The 21,991-nt window shown below is 39.9% G+C and overlaps 1 protein-coding gene across 1 annotated transcript; it reads right to left on the bottom strand.

Moving 5' to 3' along the window:
* Nucleotides 1-311: 311 nt before the first annotated feature.
* arpc1b (actin related protein 2/3 complex, subunit 1B) lies at nucleotides 312-21,835 on the bottom strand. Its single transcript, XM_060943052.1, has 10 exons — nucleotides 21,636-21,835; nucleotides 20,922-20,996; nucleotides 17,641-17,745; nucleotides 17,328-17,550; nucleotides 16,959-17,066; nucleotides 15,261-15,467; nucleotides 9,422-9,497; nucleotides 9,144-9,340; nucleotides 674-764; nucleotides 312-554 (listed from the first exon to the last, which is right to left on the bottom strand). The coding sequence occupies exons 2-10, from the start codon at nucleotides 20,983-20,985 to the stop codon at nucleotides 516-518; spliced, it is 1,110 nt and encodes a 369-aa protein (XP_060799035.1). The 5' UTR covers nucleotides 20,986-20,996; nucleotides 21,636-21,835; the 3' UTR covers nucleotides 312-515.
* Between the last annotated feature and the right edge of the window lie 156 nt (nucleotides 21,836-21,991).

Below are 21,991 nucleotides of genomic sequence, written 5' to 3'. Positions count from 1 at the left end.
GGCTTTATATATATTTGCAGATGTACCTGCAATTCAAACAAGGTTGAGCTCTCTCTCTCACACTAACCTTTCATTTCTATGCACGAGAATCTCGAGCTTGATCTAATGTCGAATTTTCAACACTGATACCTGACTGTCATCCTCCTCCACTGGGCTCTGTTGTTGGCCATTATAGTTTTATAAAAAGTGATTTTTTTTTTTTGTATAAAATGCAAATTGTTCCATACAAAGATTAAATAAAATCTGGTTTTAAAAATATAACGAAGTTTGTTTTAGAAGGTCTTGAGGTTTTATTTACTCACTTTAGACGGTTTTATCCCAATTCCAGTCCATTTATTCAAATTTATTGGACAATAATAAACAGCACTCTCGTCTATTCACAGCTGCTCAGGTCGTCTGCTTTTATAAGAATAACCGCTTTCGTTATTCATAACATTCATGAATCTCTATGATATTTAAAACCAGAACTCAACATCACGATCCAGTTTTTCTTCAGAACACCATGAAGTCCACTTTTAAACAATCTTCAGATCTTTCAGGGCAGATTCAAGGGTCTGTGTAGAGGAAACTGTTGTAAGTAATCATGGTGTTTTGCACAATATGTGCAGTAGCAAAAAAAAATTTATATATATAAAGGAATAAACAATAGCAGTTAGAGTATGATGAGTTTCACCTTTATATCCCAAATGGCCATTCCTCCATCCATCCCAGTGGTGCAGAATTTGGTGCACTTTTTCTTCCCTCCATCAAGCACTGAGATTTGACTGAGAGAGACAGATATTGGTTATGTACATTACCGTTCAAAAGTTTGGGGTCACCCAGACAATTTTGTGTTTTCCATGAAAAGTCACACTTTTATTTCCCACCATAAGTTGTAAAATGAATAGAAAATATAGTCAAGGCATTTTTCTGGCCATTTTGAGCATTTAATCGACCCCACAAATGTGATGCTCCAGAAACTCAATCTGCTCAAAGGAAGGTCAGTTTTATAGCTTCTCTAAAGAGCTCAACTGTTTTCAGCTGTGCTAACATGATTGTACAAGGGTTTTCTAATCATCCATTAGCCTTCTGAGGCAATGAGCAAACACATTGTACCATTAGAACACTGGAGTGATACACAGCAAAATCCACATACCCAAATTAACACCGTCAGATTTAACTTCAGCACTTTTAAAGTGTCTATATGGGTCCACCCCATGAGTGTTAATTTAACTCTTTTTGCAGTGTTGGTACCTTAACACTAATTTGGTGTCATTTTTCACTCTTTTTGGAGTTAAAAGTTAACACTTATTAACAACATCCAGTGTTAGTTTTTCTCAACACTGATATGTACAACCCCTGGCAAAAAGTATGGAATCACCAGTCTTGAATGAGCACTCATTCACACATTTTATTCTGTAGAACAAACTCCGATCACAAACATGATACAATAATAAAAAGTCATTCCAAAGTGCACCTTCTTGGCCTTCAGAAACACTAAAAGAAATGAAGAAAAAGCATTGTGGAAGTCAGTAAATGTTACTTTTATAGACCAAGCACAGGGAAAAAAAATATGGAATCACTCAATTCTGAGGAAAAAAATATGGAATCATGAAAAACAGACAAACAAAAGAACATTCAAAACACATCACTAGTACTTAGTTGCACCACCTCTGGCTTTTATAACGGCTTGCAGTCTCTTAGGCATGGACTTGATGAGTGACAAACAGTATTCTTCATCAATCTGGTGCCAACTCTCTTTGCAGTTGCCAGATCAGCTTTGCAGGCCGGAGCCTTGTCGTGGACCATTTTTTTCAATTTCCACCACAAGTTTTCTATTGGGTTGAGATCTGGACTATTTGCAGGCCATGACATTGACTGGATGTGTCTTTCACCAAGGAATGCTTTCACAGTTTTTGCTCTATGGCACGATGCATTGTCATCTTTGAAAATTATTTCATCATCCCCAAACATCTTTTCAATTGAAGGGATAAGAAAACTGTCCAAAATGTCAATGTAAACCTGTGCATTTATTGAAGAAGTAACCACAGCCATCTCCCCAGTGCGTTTGCCTGACATACAGCCCCATATCATCAAGGATTGTGGAAATTTGGATGTTTTCTTCAGGCAGTCCTCTTCATAAATCTCACTGGAACGGCACCAAACAAAAGTTCCAGCATCATCACCTTGTCCAATGCAGATTCGTGATTCATCACTGAAGATAACTTTCATCCAGTCATCCACAGTCCATGATTGCTTCTCCTTAGCCCATTGTAGTCTTGTTCTTTTCTGTTTAGGTGTCAATAATGGTTTTCTTTTAGCTTTCCTATATGAAAATCCCATTTCCTTTAGGCGATTTCTCACGGTTCAGTCACATACTTGTACATTGACTCCAGCTTCCTCCCATTTATGCTTCATTTGTTTTGTTGTACTTTTTCGGTTTTCAAGACATATGGCCTTAAGTTTTTTGTCTTGACGCTTTGATGTCTTCCTTGGTCTACCAGTACGCTTGGCTTTAAAAACCTTCCCATGCTGTTTGTACTTGGTCCATATCTTAGATACAGCTGACTGTGAACAGCCCACATCTTTGGCAACCATGCGTGAAGAGTTACCTTCTTTAAGAAGTTTGACAATCCTCTCTTTTGTTTCAAGAGACATCTCTCTTGTTGGAGCCATGATTCTTGCCAATCCACTTGGTCCAGCAGCCCTCCAAGGTGTGATAACTGCGCTGTTTCTAACTGCAGACTAACGAGCAGATCTAATCTGAGGCAGGTGTCAATTTAGGGAAAGGAAATTGACTGGGCGAGTCCTTATTTTCTACCTGAAAATTGAGTGATTCCATATTTTTTCCCCTGTGCTTGGTCTATAAAAGTAACATTTGCTGACTATCACAATGTATTTTCTTGGTTTATTTTAGTGTTTCTGAAGGCCAAGAAGGTGCACTTTGGAATGACTATTATTGCATCATGTTTGTGATCTGAGTTTGTTCTACAGAATAAAACGTCTGAATGAGTGCTCATCCAAGACTGGTGATTCCAGACTTTTTGCCAGGGGTTGTAGCTTAGTGTTAGACATTAACTCTCTCAGAGGATCATTTGTTAACTATAAAAAAAAAGGTGTTAGCCCCATAACACTTGTGTAAATACAGCTCTTCCTGGAAATGATTTTCAAATTAAAGTTTGCTGAAATAAAGGTGGACATATTGTGTTTTACAATTAAACATTTATTTTAAACATTTGCACCCCAAAAAAATGAAGTCACATTAAAAAAAAAAAAAAAAATGTAACAATATATGTCCTTTAACTCTCATTAGAATATTGCTTCTGAAATGGTCTAAAGTAAGTCAACTGGTCAACAAAAATCAAAGCATGTTCATTACTTTGTTCCTGTATACAGTATGCATGAAAGTGTTCATCAAAATAAAAAGTGTATCAACAGTAGAGGCTATTATTAAAGCACGCTGCTCATGTAATATTACGTTAGAGATTTTGTTGAATACAGGTAGGTCATTGGATGTTCCAGTGCATACAAACAAATCAGATACTCAGTGCCATAATTTCTGACCCATCTTGCAGTTGAAACATTTGAAAATGGATCTAAATGTAATGTTTGACAGAGTAATTGGCTTCAGCCAATCGATGTGTGTCTATGCAGTTGTCGGGGTGACACGAACACTTCAAGTGTAAAACCCAGGCTCGGAGTTGAGAGTTAGAAGTTCAGAGTTAGTATTTATACAATTACACCGACAGGTTTGATTTAGTGACGCTTTGTTTTTACACCTGATTTTGACACCAACTACCGTACTTATCAACTGAAGTCAAATATAATGGATTTAACTCTATCAGAGTAAAATTAACTCTACTTTTGCTCAAATTTCACTAACACCCAAAATTTAACACTTCTAAATTTGCTGTGTAGTTGCTGGAAATGGGCCTCTATACACCTATGGAGATATTGCACCAAAAACCAGACATTTGGAGCTAGAATAGTCATTTACCACATTAGCAATGTATAGGGTGACCAGATTTCCCTAGTCTGAAACCGGGACACTTTTGCACGCGACCATGCTCGTGCACGCACACTTTTTTTTTTTTTTACGTAAACGTGACACTCAGAGAGGTGCTCTTATTTTTTTGAAGCTCACATTTATCAACATCTCACATGAAATAAAACAAACAGGCATTTTGTTATCTAGTAGCATAGTGGTATACAGATCAGTTCAATTATGGTCAGACAACAGATTTTGTAATGGCTGAGAATAGGCCAGGCTATGTCCATAGGCCAAATTTAAACTGATTTATTTCACCCGTTTGTGAGAACACCAAGAAGAATGCATATGCACATGTAGGCTTTATCTCTAATATAGCATGAACTTAAAAAGTAGATGTGTGACCTCAACATAGCCTAGGTCAGAATCAACCTTACTAACCATTCCCCACAACTGAATGAATAAAGCAAGATGATGTGTACAAAAGTGAACACTTTAATGGAAGTGAACAAGCTGTTCAACACAGCAATATGGCCAAACTGTCAGAATGGTATGTTAAACAGAAACAAAAAAGAGACAAGTGATTTGAGAATATATACTACGGAAGCCGAGAGAGGCCCTTCATATAATCCTTTTTTTTTTAATTCACCTTGTTATCCCGAGATAACGACATAATTAATTCAGGATCTTGAGAAAAACACAACTAATTAGAGATCTCGAGAAAACAAAACAATTATTTCATGATCTCGAGTAAACAGCTGAGAAATGGTTCATTCAGGTGCGCCAAGAGACTTGTGATATGCTGACTTTGGGGCTATTTCTCATTCTGTATAGACGCAACTTTGGTCATTAGAATGTCTGGAATAATCGATCACCTAATAAGGCAATATTTCATCAGGGGTTGACACAGGGAGAGATTGCATTAAGTCTTTTAATAAGGGATAATTTCAAAATATTAGTCCGCGGCACCTCCGCAGAAGACTGGCCCGGCTTCGTCTCTGCCGACGGAGATACAGTGATCCAGCTGAGATCATGAAATAACGGTTTTGTTTTCTTGAGATCTCGAAATAGTTGTGTTGTTTTCTCGAGATCCTGAATTAATTATGTCGTTATCTTGGGATAACAAGGTGAATAAAAAAAAAAAGATTATATGAAGGGCCTCTCTCGGCTTCCGTAAACATACACAAACAAAACAGCAGTAAAGGAGGAGAGGGGCGACAGCCCGAGGAAAGCCCCCACAGGAGTGCACAGTATTTGCAGCATAGGCTACCCAACTCAGTACAAGAACAAAGCACTTACAGTGTGTGCAGTAGGCTTCGTGCGCATTGTTCTGCACCTCTCGGAGGAAGGGGTAGGTGCCCTGTAAATCTTTGGAAAAGGTACATTTTCTTTTCGGCATAATTGCTGCGGCATTACTGCTGCTAGCTGCTAGACAAAGAACATTCGCGCCAGTTAATGTTTATTTTATTGTTGCATGGCAACACGTTCTGTTGTCTGGAATAATGTGGCTAAGTAACCACCCATGGCACAGGGCCAGGGGGCAGTAACCAGGAAAGTTTGCGATTCCTGTCAATTCATCAAAATAGTAAATGCAGACATATCTCCGCTAATGATTCCCACGCTGCTCAGTCGCAAACGTCGCGAGTGGCGAAAACCGGGACATATCCGTGTCCCGACAGACTTTTGTCGGGACTCGGGACACACAACCCCAAATCGGGACTGTCCCGGTAAAACCGGGACGTCTGGTCACCCTAGCAATGTATAGAGTGGATTTCTGATTAGTTTAAAGTGATCTTCATTGAAAAGAACAGTGCTTTCAAAAATAAGGAAATTTCAAAGTGACCCCAAACTTTTGAACGGTAGTGTATACCATACTCACAGGCATAAAGAGTGTGTTTGGTGTGATAAAATGCACAAATATTTAATGTAATACAGTAGCTTAAGGCTGAGTTTCTGTTCTAGTGAAGCAAAAGTTTCTACCAGACTGGGTCCTGGAAGGGAAAATGCACTCTGAACATCTTGCATATTAAATCTTCATAATTAGTATCTTCGTAAAGCAAGCACACTACTGTTATCCGTCAGAACACTTCTCTCTTGCTCTTCTTCTCATTCAGGATCTTGACCACCAACCAACTTCGACTCATCTGTCCTGTGCCTGAATAGCGTTCTTGTATAGTTTTTGGAAAGATGCACATGTTCTCGTCTTTCTGCTCAGTTGCATTTATTTCAGAGAACCAACAAACCCAAGGACACCACCACAGGACGACTCACCCAACATCATATGCAGTACCAGTCAAAAGTTTGTACACCCCTACTCTACTCATTCATAGGTTTATCTGTATTTTCTACATTGTAGAACAATACTGAAGACATCAGAACTATTGAATTACGTGGTTTAAAAAAAAACAAAAAAAACAATACATTTCATATTTTAGATTCTTCAAAGTAGCCAGCGTTTACCTTGATGGCACTTTGTACACTATCAGCATTATCTTAACCAGCTTCATGAGGTCGTCACCTGGAATGCTTTTCAATTAACAGGTGCCTCGTCAAAAGTTAATTAGTGGATGAGTTTCTTGCTTTCTTAGACCCCGTCCACACGTAGCCGGGTATCTGCTAAATCGAAGATATTTTTCTACGTTTTGGCCTGTCATCCACATGAAAACACATCAAAAACGAATATTTAAAAAAACTCCGGGCAAAGTGAAGATTTTTGAAAACTCCGTGTATGCCTTTTCGTGTGGACAGAGATAACCGGAGGTTTGCGTTTTAGAATGTCACAATCTGCGCCAAAAAAATGACAACAAATCTGCCCTGACGTCAAACGTGCGACCTTTTGTTTACTGCAGAAGCCAGATTAAGCATGGACTTAAGCTAGCCGCACACCACGGCGATCCACGCGGTACCGAACCGACCCATTTCAGAGCCGACTCCCGACAGGGCATGCACATATCCCCCGACTGTTGACGAGTGCAGTCGCGATTGAAGCGACACGTGACATCTTAATAGCTTTGTGATTGGCTATTGGATATAGTTACTGTTAAATCCAACACTTGAAGATGCTACAGGCTGAATTACAAATGACACAACACGGAATATGTAGCGCACTATCTAGGCTGCATGAGCTATTATTCCCAACCTTAAATAGTGCACTTATATAGGGGAGTTAAAGCGATTTGGAATTCAGCCACACAACTTGAGCAGAGTGGCTTTCCAGCCCACTGTGTCTATGGATAAAGCTTCAGCCTATGGAATTACAGTATATACCTGCATTAGGTGCTACCAACACGTATTTCTCGCGCTAGAAATTGTGTTTAATGATGTCACGTGTTATATGCGAAAGATATGATTGGCTATTGCTAGCGACTCTCGCCGATCAGTCTGGCTCCCGATTAGTTTTTCGAATCGGCTGTGAGATGAGTCGGTACCATCGAAAACTAGTCTTTACGCCTGACTCGCGACTTCAGTTGGCTCGGTACGCTGAAAATCGGTGTAGTGTGCGGCTAGCTAAAGAGTAATGGATCGGAGGAGTGCCTTGAAAGCGTTAATTATTGTGCAGGTGCTATTTACATGTTTAATTTTAGAAGCCCAACTACTGCTCCAGGAGCACAGGCGATGTGATTAGGGGGTAGGATTTGGGGAAATAATGCCATCTACAGGTTTGGAATGCTTATGAATGTGATTGAAAACGCAGATGTTCGGTTATGTGTGGAAGGGATTTTTTTCGAAGACGAGGTGGTGTGGATAAAACATTTTTATAAACGGAGGGGGGGGAAATGTTCGGTTTTAAAAATACCCGGCTACGTGTGTACATGGCATTAATGTGTTTGAGATCAAACAGTAAATAGCTCAATTCGACAATATATCCAGAACTGCTCAACTAAGGCCCTGTCCACACGGCAACGGATTCAGGTGAATCTGATAAAATTGTTTATCGTTTCGGCCTGGCGTCCACACGGCACCGGCGTTTTGGGTGCCCCAAAACGAAATCTTTTGAGAACGGGTTCCAGAGTGGAAAAATCTGGCAACGGCGCCGTTGCAAAGTCGTCTGGATGAGTAGAACGGATTTGTTTACGATGACGTCACAACCACATGGGTTGTGTCTACACCGGGTAGAAGTGTAACGAACTCGATGCGAGTTGTCAACAAATCCTACAACTTGGTTCATGAAACGCGCTTACAAAATATTTTCACTGTGAATATTTATTGTGTAATGGTGCAAAGTGAGAGAGTGAGTGAGAGAATAGCCCTTAGGGCAGAGTCTCAAACACTGCAGAAGCAGTACCAAACCGCGCACCGCCCGTGCGCTTTCCAAAAACAATTCCGCCAGCAAAAATAGGGGAAAAAAAAAAAAAAAAAGGAGCGATCTCACCTCTTCAGATGTTGGTTTAAGTCCGACAATACATTCCTCAAAAAGTGCGTAGAAGAACAAAGTAATCCATCAACATGTAGCATTCAATTTATTCCGGACCATTAAAGAATTCTGGAGGATCTCAGAATGTTGGCGTACCGGCTTCCATCTACCCCCATTCATTCCTCTTTCCGCGTCTTTCGTTTTATGCTACTGATTAATCATCAAAACTTTATGTGGCTGATGCTACAGAAGAAGGAGTTTATGCGCATGCGTCTACTTCTATTGTTCTGGTGTCTCCGATGGGACCGTCTTACAGCGCACGTAGAGGTGTGGCATGTGTATTACATCGTTTTCAGCAAGCGTTGCGTTGCCATATGAACCTGATATTTTACTGATCCGTTGCCCATGTGGACGCGATATTTAAAAAAAAAAAAAAAAAAATCTCGTTGCTGTTGTCGTGTGGATGTAGCCTAAGACATGAAGTGACTTTTAATTAATAAAAATAAACACTGTTGAATTAGAACGGTTTGGATGTTCTTGCTTTTCATCCATCATTTTCCCCCATTTTTGGTTCCGCTGCCCATCAGAAGCCAAACTCTGCACTCAATCACAATTCTTCCAACTTCATGTCATATCTCAGACCAACTCATCCATCCATCCATCATGAGCTGCACTCATCTTTTTTTTTTGTGCTGCAGTTACACTCGGTTTTCTTGACAAAATGCATTTCTTAAACTTCTTTCAACATCATGTTGGTCGGTTTTCACTTTAAGAGTAATCCTTTAACCGAGGTCCCAAATGTACAAAATATGAAAAACGAACCTGATGCTGTTTTTGTGCAGGGACTCCAGCACGGCCTCCTTGGTGTCCGACGTGGCCTTCTTGTCCAGATTCTGGAAGCGCTCCCTGGCAGTCAGTCCTTTCTGAGTGCTCTGCTTGGGAACATCAAGTTTTCCCCCGAAAGTCAGAGCCCCTTTTCCAGCATCGAAGACAAACAGCACAGGGTAACAGTCGTGGCCCTGAAACCCATTTCACAATTAAATCAAGCACTCAGAGTTAAGGCTCTTCTGTAATAATGAGGCGTGTGGGCCAGTACTTACCGCTGCCACCAAGCTGTTCTCAGTGATGAAGGTCACACAAAGCAGGGGGAGGGTCTCTGAACTCAGACTGGTAATTCTGCCACAGCAGAGAGACTGATTTTTAGTTTAAAAAAAAAAAAAAACCCAACTTTCATATGCATGTTTACACAAAAAATTTGGCATTCATGAAAATCCTGTAAATTCAGAAAAAACACTTGCATAAGAAGAAAAACTAAAACCTTGAACTGCTTGTGGCTTCAAATCATTTAATTTGCATGCACCATTATTCCTTATTACACGTGTCATTCATTTACATATTTCGTGTGTTGATTCTGACCTTGACAGTTGATGTTACACTGCTAGATATTTTCATTGGCATAGAAGAGAGTTAACATTACTTCCACTTCTGCCTTTTCTTTCACTGTTGGTTGTCATTTTGACAACCCAATATGCACATGACCCTTTATGGAGGAGTTTTGTGGGCAAAACGATATGCATCTGGAATGCACTTTACAGCTGATCAACCCGGACCTTCTTGCTGTGAGGCGACAGCGCTAACCACTACACCACCGTGCCACCCAGTTTTGTAAACCTAGTGGAAATATTTACTAGTGCATCTCAAAAAATTAGAATATTGTGAAAAAGTTCAATATTTTCCATCAGTTATTTAAGAAAGTGAAATTGTTATATATTATAGACTCATTACACACAAACTAATGTTTCAAGCATGTTTCTATTTTAAATTTTAATCAGTATGGCGTACAGTACAAAAACAAAAAAAAAAACCTCAAAATATTAGAATATTTCATTTCGAGTTTGAGTAACAGTATGAACACAGTGCATCTCTTGGTCTAGTTCAGTACACACAACCACAATCATGGGGAAGACTGCAGACTTGACTGTTGTCCAGAAGATGATCACTGATGCCCTCCACAAGGAGGGTGAGCCACAAAAGGTCATTGCTGAAAAGGGTGGCTGGAAAAGGTGCACAAGCAACAGGGATGGCCACAGTCTTGAGAGGATTGTCAAGAAAAGTTGATTCAAGAACTTGGGAGAGCTTCATAAGGAGTGGACTGAGGCTGGTGTCAGTGTATCAAGACCCATCACGAACAGACATCTTCAAGAAAGGGGATACAACTTGCATTCCTAATATCAAGCTACTCCTGAGCCAGAGACAATGTCAGAAGTGTCTTATCTGGGCTAAGGAGAGAAAGAAATGGACTGTTGCTCAGTGGTCCAAAGTCCTCTTTTCAGATGAAAGTACATTTTGCATTTAATTTGGAAATCACGGTTCTAGAGTTTGGAGGAAGAGTGGAGAGGCACAGAATCCAAGGTGTTTGAAGCCCAGTGTGAAGTTTCCACAGTCTGTGATGATTTGGGTTGCCATGTCATCTGCTGGTGTTGGTCCACTGTATTTTATCAAGTCCAAAGTCAACACAGCCATCTATCGGGAGATTTTAGAGCACTTCATGCTTCCATCTGCTGACGAGCTTTTTGGAGATGCTGATTTCCTTTTCCAGCAGGACTTAGCTACCCACAGTGACAAAACTACTACCAAATGGTTTGCTGACCATCATATTACTGTGTTTGATTGGCCAGCCAACTTGCCTGACCTGAACCCCATAGAGAATCTATGGGGTATTGTCAAGAGGAAGATGAGAAACACCCGACCTAAAAATACAGATACGCTGAAGGCGACTATCAAAGCAACCTGGGCTTCAATAACACCTCAGCAGTGCCACAGACTGATCACCTCCATGCCACACCGCATTGATACAGTAATTCATGATAAAGGAGCCCCAACCAAGTATTGAGTGTATAAATGAATATACTTTTCAGAAGTTGGACATTTCTGTATTGTAAATCCTTTTTTTGATTGATCTTAGGGAATATTCTAATAATTTGAGATACTGGATTTCTGATTTTCATGAGCTATAAGCCATAATCATCAAAATTAAAACAAAAAAGGCTTTAAATATTTCACTTTACATGTAATGAATATAGAATATATGAAAAGTTTACCTTTTTGAATTAAATTATGAAAACAAAGGAACTTTTTCATGGTATTCTAATTTTTTGAGATGCACTAGTAATAGCAGAGTGAAGCTCTAGACTTAAAAGAATCTGGGAATGCATCGACCTGATTTTTGATGGCTTTTGCGACCGTATGATGTCCATACGCATGAATGATGAACGTGTACCACTACAGAGAACCCTATCGTAAGTGCAAGGCAACGCATCTCAAACACTTCACCACCAGACAATGAAATTTGTATCATTATTTACATAAGATAGATGGAGTTTTAACCAGCACTTAGTTTTTTATAAAACAAATTAAAAATATGTGGGATTATTTGCCCAACACATTTTATGGAAAACATTTACAAGCGTTTCATATAAAACGAGTTAAAACAGTTTTATTGGTCCATGAGCTTGTTGGACAGTTGTAACCAGACGACTGTTTGAATTAAGATTGCAGCTCAAACCCTCAGAGCTCATACACTGCATTCGATCAAGGAGGATGTTTTCCAGTAGGTTTTTATCCTACTGTTTTTTTTTTTTATTTTGCCTGAATGATCTCTTACTCTGCACACTCATGTAAACATAATGTGTAGTTCAGTAGCATTATGAGCATCTTTCCTCAGTGTTCGAGGATCTAAAACTACCACGGATTGACATTAATTAGTTCTTATGCCCAGTAATATTGGATGGTAACTCTATAGTAATGATGTAAAGTGAACGCGCTGGTTCACTGCTGTCCACCAGGCACCCAGCAGAGTCGCATCATAATAAAGGTCATGGTGTCGTTTCTGGGTGTCAAAGAAAGGAATAAATACATGTATTCGTAACTGATGTGCTTCTCATTATTGGTCTCACGGTCACAAGACAATGCAGCAATTTATTGATGTGAAATACATGACAATTCAATGGTTAATATAATATATAGAATATTATTATTCTACCCAGGTTGATTTTGTGCCCTTGTAAATATTTTGCTCAGAATCATCAGGAGCTCTGCTTTTAAGCAGCGACTAAATATCGATATATAGTTCAGTCTGATTAACACAAACATTTACACACAACTTAGATTGAATAAAACGACCCCCAATGTATAAATATGTTAATTCCTGATCCTAAACCACATGCTTTTGATCACCAAATGCTCAACTCTCATCCTCCATTCCTGATTCAACAATCATGAATGTTATGTTTCCATGCACACTAATATTCCACTAACTATTATTCCAAATATGACAATATTCTGGATTTGTTACGGGTCATGTGAACAGCATATCCCGTTTGGATATTCTAAATTTGGCCTTATTCCGACTGTAGCGTTTTCCCATTAAGATATGAGGGATATGCTGATATTATTCGGGTTTTTGGAGCATCCTTTGGTCATGTATACAGCGCATTCGTAATATGCGTCTCACTTAGGGTTTTTTCCTGGCAGTTTGTGACACATGGCCTCTGTACGTTGTACAAAAACCAACTAGACAACAGTTTGTGAGGCTGAGGTAGAGATGTGGCTGCATGTACATGGGAATATTAGTGGAATATTCATTTTTAGTAGCTGTATGAACAGCTTCGTAGGAATAGTGTCCTTTTTGGGAATAAGGCCAAAAACCAGAATATGTTGGGCGTGTAAACATAGTGACTAACACAAAGTCTTTCTGAAGAGAGAGGAGTGTTATTTACAGATTAGAGATTGGCTCTATTTAGAACAGTATTTTTCAAAAATAAATTTTCACTTTCACTGGGAGAGCCAAGCATTTAAAAAAAAAAAAAAAAAAACTTTTGTCATTTTACTTTTAGAGCAAAGGCATACATTATGGACTGAAAAAGACAATATACATGTTATATAGAGGAATCAAAAAAACCATTTGACTTGATCCATTCATCTTCAATTTGTCCTGGTCAGGGATAGGTAGAGGAACTGAGCTTGAGGGAAAATATACTGCCCGAAGGAGGGGCGAGTGGGGAATTTATCTATGGACACGAGTGTTTTGCTGGGAAATACACCACTCGTATTTTTCATACGAGCTCAATCCGGGACATGGAGAACCAAACCTGTGACAAATCTCTGTGTGTCACTTGTGAGCAAATCAATGAATAGTTTTGAGAAATTTGGATTCTTTGTTTGTGAATGTGTCGATATAATAAAAAGAAAAATCACACATTGGCTTCAAGATATGAAGTTTATCTTCTCGTGTTGAAAAACTTGTATTTTTCATACAAAATAGATCACAGAGCTGAGTGACATATTTCCTGATATTTCACTCCGATGATGTCACTCCCAGTTTTTTCCTGCTGACTAGACACACGCTGTCAAAACAGAGGACTGGTTCAAAATTAAAATTCTTTTGATTAACTTCTGTATTTTTTGTGGTTGTGTCCATAATCAACATTACATCGTGGCACAAAGATATGAAGTTTATCTTCTCGTGTTGAAAATATCTTCACTCGTTCCGTTCGCTCGCTTGTGAATATGTTCACCACTCGAAGATAAAGTTTATTTTCTAAAGTTTTAAAATATTTTTTTTCGTGGTCCGGTTTCCATCAAATCCTGCGCTGTAATTGGCTGGCGAGCGGGTCCATATCCTACGATACAGATCCCAGTTATGGACCCCGGATACAGACCTCTGGCGCCTCGCTCGTTCACGACAAACATAGTAGCAATTTTGTGTCAACATTTATTTTCGCATTTCTCAGCATAATAGCATAAATTTTACAGCATGGATAGCGATAACGACAGTGTTCACAGTGAAAGCGAGTTCTACTACCCTGAGGAAGAAGAAATAAAAGAAAACATTTCAGGAGAAAGCTAAAAACCACTAACTGTTGCTAACGCCGAGCAAAAACATGGCTGAATCCTGAATGACTCCTAGTTGTATAAATAGGGGACTACATAGGAGGCAAAATGTAGTTGTTTTCCTGCCATGGAAGTGCACTTGTATACCGAGGAGGAAGCCATTTGCATTACAGCCGTGAATGAGGATTCAAAATGGCGGCTCGGCTCGGTTTTCCCTTTCGGGCGCTCTCGTTTTCTGTTAGAATTTGGTAAAGAAAAAAATAAATATATTATTTACCAACTTCAGGTCGGTCCGTATGGTGAAATACCGTGACCTCGGCCCAGAGGGCCTCACTCAGTACTTTCAAGACCTCGGTCACGGTATTTCACCATACGGACCTCCCAGCTGGTAAACAACACACACACTCAATTTAGTGTAACCAGTCCACCTACCATCATGTTTTTTTTGGACACTGGGAAGAAACCAGACAACCCACAAAAGACCCATGTCGACACACGGAACATGTGAGCTCAGGATCAAACTGAGAACCCTGAAGCTGAAGCAGTACCGCTACTCTCCGTAACACCATGCAAACATCACAGAAGTATGATTTTTCAAAATACTGTTCATATTCGTTTGGGACTTTGAAGCAATCAGTGTGCCTCAGTGGGTCGTGTTGCCACCTCACTGTTCCAGGGTTTGATCCTGAGCTCAAGTTATCATTGGTGTGAAGTTTCTCTGCATGTTCTCCCAGTGTTTGTGTGGATTTCATCTGGGCTTTTCCAGCTTCCCCTCACCACCAAAATGACATATGAATGTATGCACATGTGGTGCCTTGTGATGGACTGGCATCCCTTTGCGTCCAGCATCTGTCCTGGGACAGGCTGCAGATCCACCACGACCCTGACCAAGATCAAGTGTTTACTGAAGATGAATGAATTTTAACCTGAGCAGAACCAAGCGTTAGGGTAAGGACTGAAGTGGGGTGGGTGTTTGAGTAGTAAATTAGGTTTCACTCTTTATATAACTCATGTACTCTGGTTCTGAAGATGACCAGCACAACTCACACAGCAGTCTTGCCTCCTTCAGCCACAGCGACCGTGCTGTCGTGACTAGCCCAGGCCACACGATTCCCACTCTCGGAGAAAGAAACCCCGTGCACCCAGCCTGCAGTGCCAGACGACTCAAACATCACCTCTCCGAATGGCATCTTGGAGCCCCATGGAGTTGGAGCGGGCTTCTCCTCCACCTCTTTGATATAGGCTGAGAAAATCCTGGTTTAAAGAATGTTGTGTACATGAGCAGTCATTCAAAGTGATATCATTTTGGATAACACAAACTGTCATTTTCTACTGCATGCATTACTCAAAAGCAGTCCAGGGTTACCATATAGTACAGGACCAGACTCTAGTCCTGAGAGCCATAGACCTACAGAGATGTGTTTTTCCTTTTCTAACACACCTAATTCAGCACTTAGTAATTTGTTGATTAATCGAATCTGTTGGGTTAAATGAGGTAGAACTCAGGGCTTGAGTCGGACCCCTGTGATAACCTCCTCCAACAAAGTTGGCAGAGGTAATGTTTTCACCTCTGTTTGTTTGTCTGTTCCCAACATAACTCAAAAAAGTAGTGAACGGATTTGGATGAAATTTGGAGGAAAGGTGATCCATGGGCCAAAGAACCACTGATTAGCTTTTGATGCAAATCCAGATATGTACGTGGATCCAAGATTTTTTTTTTTTATCTATTCCCAACGTAACTCAAAAGTAGTGAATGGATTTGGATGAAATTTGGTGTACAGCTTTAGTATTATTCTAGGTTCAAGTGATTTGATTTTGATGTTGATAACATGTAGCTTGGCAAAGGTATGCACTCTACTGAGTGCCCTTCTAGTTTATTAAATGAGCTGTCATTATTACACTATTAAAACTTTAAAGGTAGACTGCCTTTCAGATTTTAAGTGTAGGTCATGAAAAGAATTTTCCCTGACACCCGATTATTTTTGTTTAGTGGCCCGAAAGCTACTGAATTCGAATCACAGACTTCCAATTTTATTAGTTTTTTTTTTTAAAGAACAATTAATGATTTAGGGCCATGTGGCCCTAAATTCTCTGCTATTTTTCCTGCTTCACCATGACCCGATTCAAGATACTACATCATGCATCACGTGGTGGGCTTTCCCCGTTCACGCAAGGCATTGTGGGATACAAATTTGAAACAGGAGAGAAAAATGGAGGACGCGAGTGTACGAATGAAACGTGAAAGACCAACTACAGTAACGGAAAGCAAGATGTTATGTTGCGAAGGAAAGGAAACGCAGGACCAAACTAATAAATATCAGCGGTCACCGAGCACCTCGGTGTGATCAGCTGTTTGTTTAGCGACAGAACGATAGAACTGTCAGCGCACGATCAAAGGTAAACCCGTAGATGGCAGTAATGCAACACTGTGGATGCCAGCTGCCGTAAAACCCAAAAGAAGGTGGTAAAGTTGTGCATGCACACATGGACTTCCTCTGTCTGCCTGACTGCGCAAAGCGAGTGATTTCATGCACATTATGTGTTAGAGAGAGAATCCCTTCAAATTAAATAACTTCCCAGCCACAGAATGGCCTGATATTTTGTGAGATATTACAGAAATAAACATGTATCACAATGACAGTTTCAGAGGGAACTAAATTTCACCGATTTTATGAAACTGAAAGGCCGTCTAGCTTTAATAATGATGCTCATTTAACAGATTTAAAGTGAATTCTTCATCCAAACCTGCATTTGAAATCACATGATCCAGCAGCCAGCAGGACGTTGTTGGGGTGCCAGTCCAGGCACAGAATAGTCGAGCGAATGGGCTTCTTAATGTGCTTACAAACCCACCTGGAAACCAAAAAAGTACAGCATTTACTCTATAGATATACTGTTCACTACAAAACTGTTTCTGCTACAACAAAAATCACTTCAGTGACAAATGAGTAACTCCTCAGCATGTTCTGCAAATATTACGTTACAGTAAGCAATTTCCAAAATGGCAGACAGTACATCTGCGTCTTAAGCAGATTAATTAACACTAACCCTGTGGTGGTAGATAAACCCGACAGCCATTTCAAATTAATTTGCCCAGTAACCTGATCAGCTCACCAGTCATTCTCCTGCTCAAAGTAACAGACGGAGATGAGGCGGGAGCCGCTACCCACAGCGAACTTGTTTTCCTTGGGTGACCACTTAACGCAGCGGGCAGCGCGGTTGATCCTGAGGATAACCAGTGTGGGCTTCCACATGTCACCCTTCAGGGTCCACACGTAAGCGTTACGGTCAGTACCACAGGTCACGATGCGGTTGCTCTCTGGGGCCCAGTCGATACCTGCCACACAAGAGAAGGGTGATATTACAGCAGCACCATCTACACTCAGCTTTTTAGGTTTATGGGCTAGACCGTAACAGCACCACTCACCAGTGACTTGGCCATTGTGCTCCTTCAGCACATGGATCTTGTTCCAGCTATTTCCCTCCTTTTTATAGATGAGGACATCATGGTTATTGGGGCACAGTGCAATTTCTAAAGAAGACAGAAATACAAACCAATTATTTATTATATTTATATATAAAAAAAATTATTTACCAGCTGGGAGGTCCGTATCATGAAATACCGTGACCGAGGTCTTGAAAATACCGACCGAGGCCTCTGGGCCGAGGTCTGTATTTTCAAGGCCAAGGTCACGGTATTTCACAATATAGACCGACCTTAAGCTGGTAAATAATATATTAATTTTTTTCTTTACCAAATTCTAACAGAAAATGAGAGCGCCCAAAAGGGAAACCATATTTACAGTAGAACAAACCTGCTACAAGCTCGTTTTCAGCTTTCCTCTGAAATGTTTTCTTTTATTTCGTCTTCATCAGGGTAGTAAAACTCGCTTTCGCTGTGAACACTGTCGTTATCGCTGTCCATGCTGTAAAATTAATGCTATTATACTGAGAAATGCGAAAATAAATGTTGACAAAAAATTGCTACTATGTTTGTCGTCACTGTGAATGAGTGAGTCGCCAAAGGTCCGTAACTGGGGTCCGGATCGTAGGATTCCGGACTGCTCGCGAGCCAATCGGAGCACACGATTTGATGGAAACTGGACCGTGAAAAAAAAAAAAAACATTTACCTGAAAAAACATGCTTAAAAATGCCATTCATAAAAAGGTCTAAAAGTGCTTCTAGACTTCTAGACATATTGATTGGTTGAGAGATTCGACTGTTTCTCAATAATCACCTCGAGCGACTCGGCAAAATGGCGGCTGATCACTGCGTCACCGTAAGTGAGGAAGAATTACAAATTATGAAAAGAAAATGCTGTTCCTAAAAGCACTAAAGATGCGACAAAGTTTGGTCTAAAACTATTCAAAGGTAAGGTGGAATCGAGATTCATTTTATCGATTTCAAAACAAAGTATTTTATGTGAGTCGGCATAGATAAGTGACAAGTCTGCGCCACACCATTATTACATTTGCAAGCCACTTTTGAAGTTTGAAATAAATTATTATTTTTTTTAAAATAACCATCTGTGTATTTATACTAAAACAATTATCTGCCTCGGGCTCAGTAAAGATCAGTGAATAATAACCTTGACTTCATCTCAGTTATTATTCACTGATATTTCACTTCGCCGTCGGTGAATAATTGTTAAACGATATTTAAAAGGGAAGTTTGTAATGTCTAAAAGTGCTTCTAGAACTGTAAGAATTAACTGGCAAAACATACTTAAAAGGTACCGACAAGTCTGACTCATTTCTTTTTCCAGGCTCCTGTTTCTATTTCCATTTTTTTTCCCGGCCTGGAAATAAATTCTGGCCCTAACCAGATCATCACTGCTCAGCTCTACCCTTTTCCTTTATATTCAGCTGATGAGACATACACAGTTTTAACAGGTGGTGTGTTGACTGGGGGAAGGCGGAGACTCTCAGAAAGATGAAATCTTTAAAAAGGTACATTAGCTAAGATCTGTCTTTTTTTTTTTTTTTGGCTTGTTCCCACACACACACTTGAATGATTTTCCCCTCCCCAATTCCCAGTCATGTTCACAAAGCTCCACCCACAGGACCTACAGTGTCTATAAAATGACTGACAGGACGCCCATCCAAACACATACATTTTGGACAGGAAATCAGTTTTCCAAACAAGTTCTCTCAGTGACTAAATGCACGATTGCTAAGACCATGACGACGACTACTTCCTGCTCCCATCAGGTGTTACCACAGCAGATCTAGTCATGCTAAGGCTAGGACTTGATCCACTGAGTTTTTAAAAATATAATGCTCTAAACATCTTCCAGGTTACTTGTAAAAGTAAGAAATTTAAAAAAAAAAAAAATGACTATTACACCTTGAAAAATGACAAACTGCTTCTTTAAAGCACATGTTCAGAACTCTGGTTGTTAAAATCTCAGTGAATTTTCTAAAAGGTGGAATGGAGAAAACGGCTGACGTGAAGCCCTTATAGTCAAACTTCAGACTGGAAGAAGGTTATCAGCCTAAAAACCCACATTTCGACGCTCTAAATGGTGCATCCATGTATATTTGTATTAGTGCTGCTAAATGAGCTCAGTTACAAGTTATATGGCTGTAATTTTCCAACATCTGTGGTAATAAATACCAAAACGCTTAAAATGTGACTTTAGTCTTTATACGTCTTCTGATTAGAACCATGTCAGTAGCTTTAACAATACTTGGGAAGCTACACAGGTAGAAGACTACGAATCTGACACTTTACACAGCTCAAGCTTCTACATTCCAGTGCAGCAGATGTGCGCCGTCATTTATGCTGAAACGCTTTGTGTGGTTTCTGCATTGTGCAGTCAGTGTGTTTGAAGCACAGGCTCTGTGGACTGTGACTTCCTACATCAGCAACAGAGCACCATTCATGGTAAAACAGGAAGTGTGCGCGTGTAGCGGATTAATCACTTCATTAATGTAGAAAAGTGAGCGAAGCTGTGATAATGTAAGATTTTTATTTACTGTTCTTTTAAAACAGTCAACTGTTCCTGGGTTTTTTAGATGATAGGAACACATTTTTACAAGCTGCTTAATTCTGACTTCCTGGATGACTAGGAAAAACACACCGAGGGAAAAGATGACTGATCTAAGTCTATTTTGTACTTGGCAGTACAGATCAAAGCCAGTGGTGTTTGGAAGAACATGGATGCTGCCAAACTGGCTCCGAGGGCTCGAATGGAGGTTCTCTTATGAGACGTGGAATTAGAAATTAGAGCACACATGAAAATGTTAGCTGGTGGTTTTTAGACTGGATTTCATTTCCTGCTGACTGAATAATGGAACAAACATAATGAAGGACTAAGAAATGTTTAGACATACTGTGCATTCATTTTTTTTTTTTTACAATTAAGTCAGAAAAAAAAAAAAAAAAACCAACCCTGGTTCCCCATGTAGGAAACGGAAGCTTAAACCTTGTCTTTTGACTCATCAGTTTAAAAATATTCACCAACCTAAACCAGACCCCTCAGCCTCACCCTCATCTTGCTGAGACACTAAACTTTTTTTTTTTATAATTTACATTTTATTGGTGTTTTATGTATATGATGGTTGATATACCTCATTTCCTGTTATTCCAGTATGAAAAAAACAGAGAGACACTAAACTCTTACAGTGAAGTTTTGTATGCATAGTTTTTTTTTTTTAAACCCAAAGGTAGTGAGATGCTCTACAGCAGGTCTGCTTAAGACTTACGAGTTCGATCCTTGTTCCAGGCGTGGCAGCTGATGGGCTCCAGCAGAAAGCTGTGGTAAGCCATGATTGGAGTCTCTGCAAGTCAGGTGCATGATGACATTAGGCAGAAAACATCAGCTGAAAAACTCAATCCATAAACTCCTGACATGTGCAGGGTCACACCAGCCCTTTTTCTTTTCTTAAATAAAAACCATGCCTACACGTTCATATTCTGAACTCTAAACGAGAAGTTTCTGCACTTCCTCCTCCAAATAACTGCACACAAACCTATTCTTTCATGTCTAGTTCAAATTTACTGTCTAAACCCCCCCCCCACACACACACACAGACTGGTGTTTGTACTGGTGAACTTCCTCTTTCTGTACCTTGTGCACTAAATTAAAAACAGACCAGAAAGGAATTTGACGTGAGGTCAGAGACAAGAAAAAACAGCAAACTCAAGACTTTCCACTTATACGTACTGTAGCTCTCTTGCAATTTAGTTTCCTACCAGAACTGGATGCTTTTTTTTTTTTAAGCTATATTACCGTTAGTGGTTATAAGAGCTTGTAGTGTAAGAACAACTGTTGTGACATGCTTATAAAAAAATAAATAAATAAAATATAATCATGTTACTACATGCAAGTAGTTTCACAGCACACTAACACTGACCTTCCATCTGCCCCACAGCCTAAAAGACTCTAAGAAAATGAAAGCATCTGTTTTTCTGCTTACCTTGGAACAGACTTAACCAAAATGTCTGAGATGTAGCGGACAGCAAGATGTGAAACAAAAGCCTGAGTTCGTGGACTCTGAGCAGTCAACACAAACGCTGGCTTGGCTCTCAATGAACTCAACTATTTCTTTACTCTTTTATATGGAGGGGAAAAAAAAAAAAGTGTTCTTTCCCTTCCTGTTCGAGAAGCATAACCACTTCCTCGTGTGGGCGTCTGTCTGCTAGCGAGGACAGCCTTCTTCTGAACTCCCTTCAACACCCTGCTCAGAGCACAAACTCCTTCTCGTGATCGGTCCTGTCCTGTCTCTGGCTACAGCCTGAAAACATCAACACTGCACATGAGCAAATCTACTAA

Source organism: Neoarius graeffei, chromosome 16 (assembly GCF_027579695.1).
Source record: "Neoarius graeffei isolate fNeoGra1 chromosome 16, fNeoGra1.pri, whole genome shotgun sequence".
In the NCBI taxonomy this organism is placed as follows: domain Eukaryota; kingdom Metazoa; phylum Chordata; class Actinopteri; order Siluriformes; family Ariidae; genus Neoarius; species Neoarius graeffei.
This window is presented reverse-complemented; position numbering and strand designations above follow the sequence as displayed.

Coding starts and splice junctions, on each gene's coding strand:
- arpc1b (XM_060943052.1), bottom strand. CDS start 20,985: ATGGCTTACCACAGCTTTCTGCTGGAGCCCATCAGCTGCCACGCCTGG. Junction 9,341..9,421: donor AGAACAGCTTGGTGGCAGCG/GTAAGTACTGGC, acceptor AATGGGTTTCAG/GGCCACGACTGTTACCCTGT. Junction 555..673: donor TGGCCATTTGGGATATAAAG/GTGAAACTCATC, acceptor TCCTCTACACAG/ACCCTTGAATCTGCCCTGAA.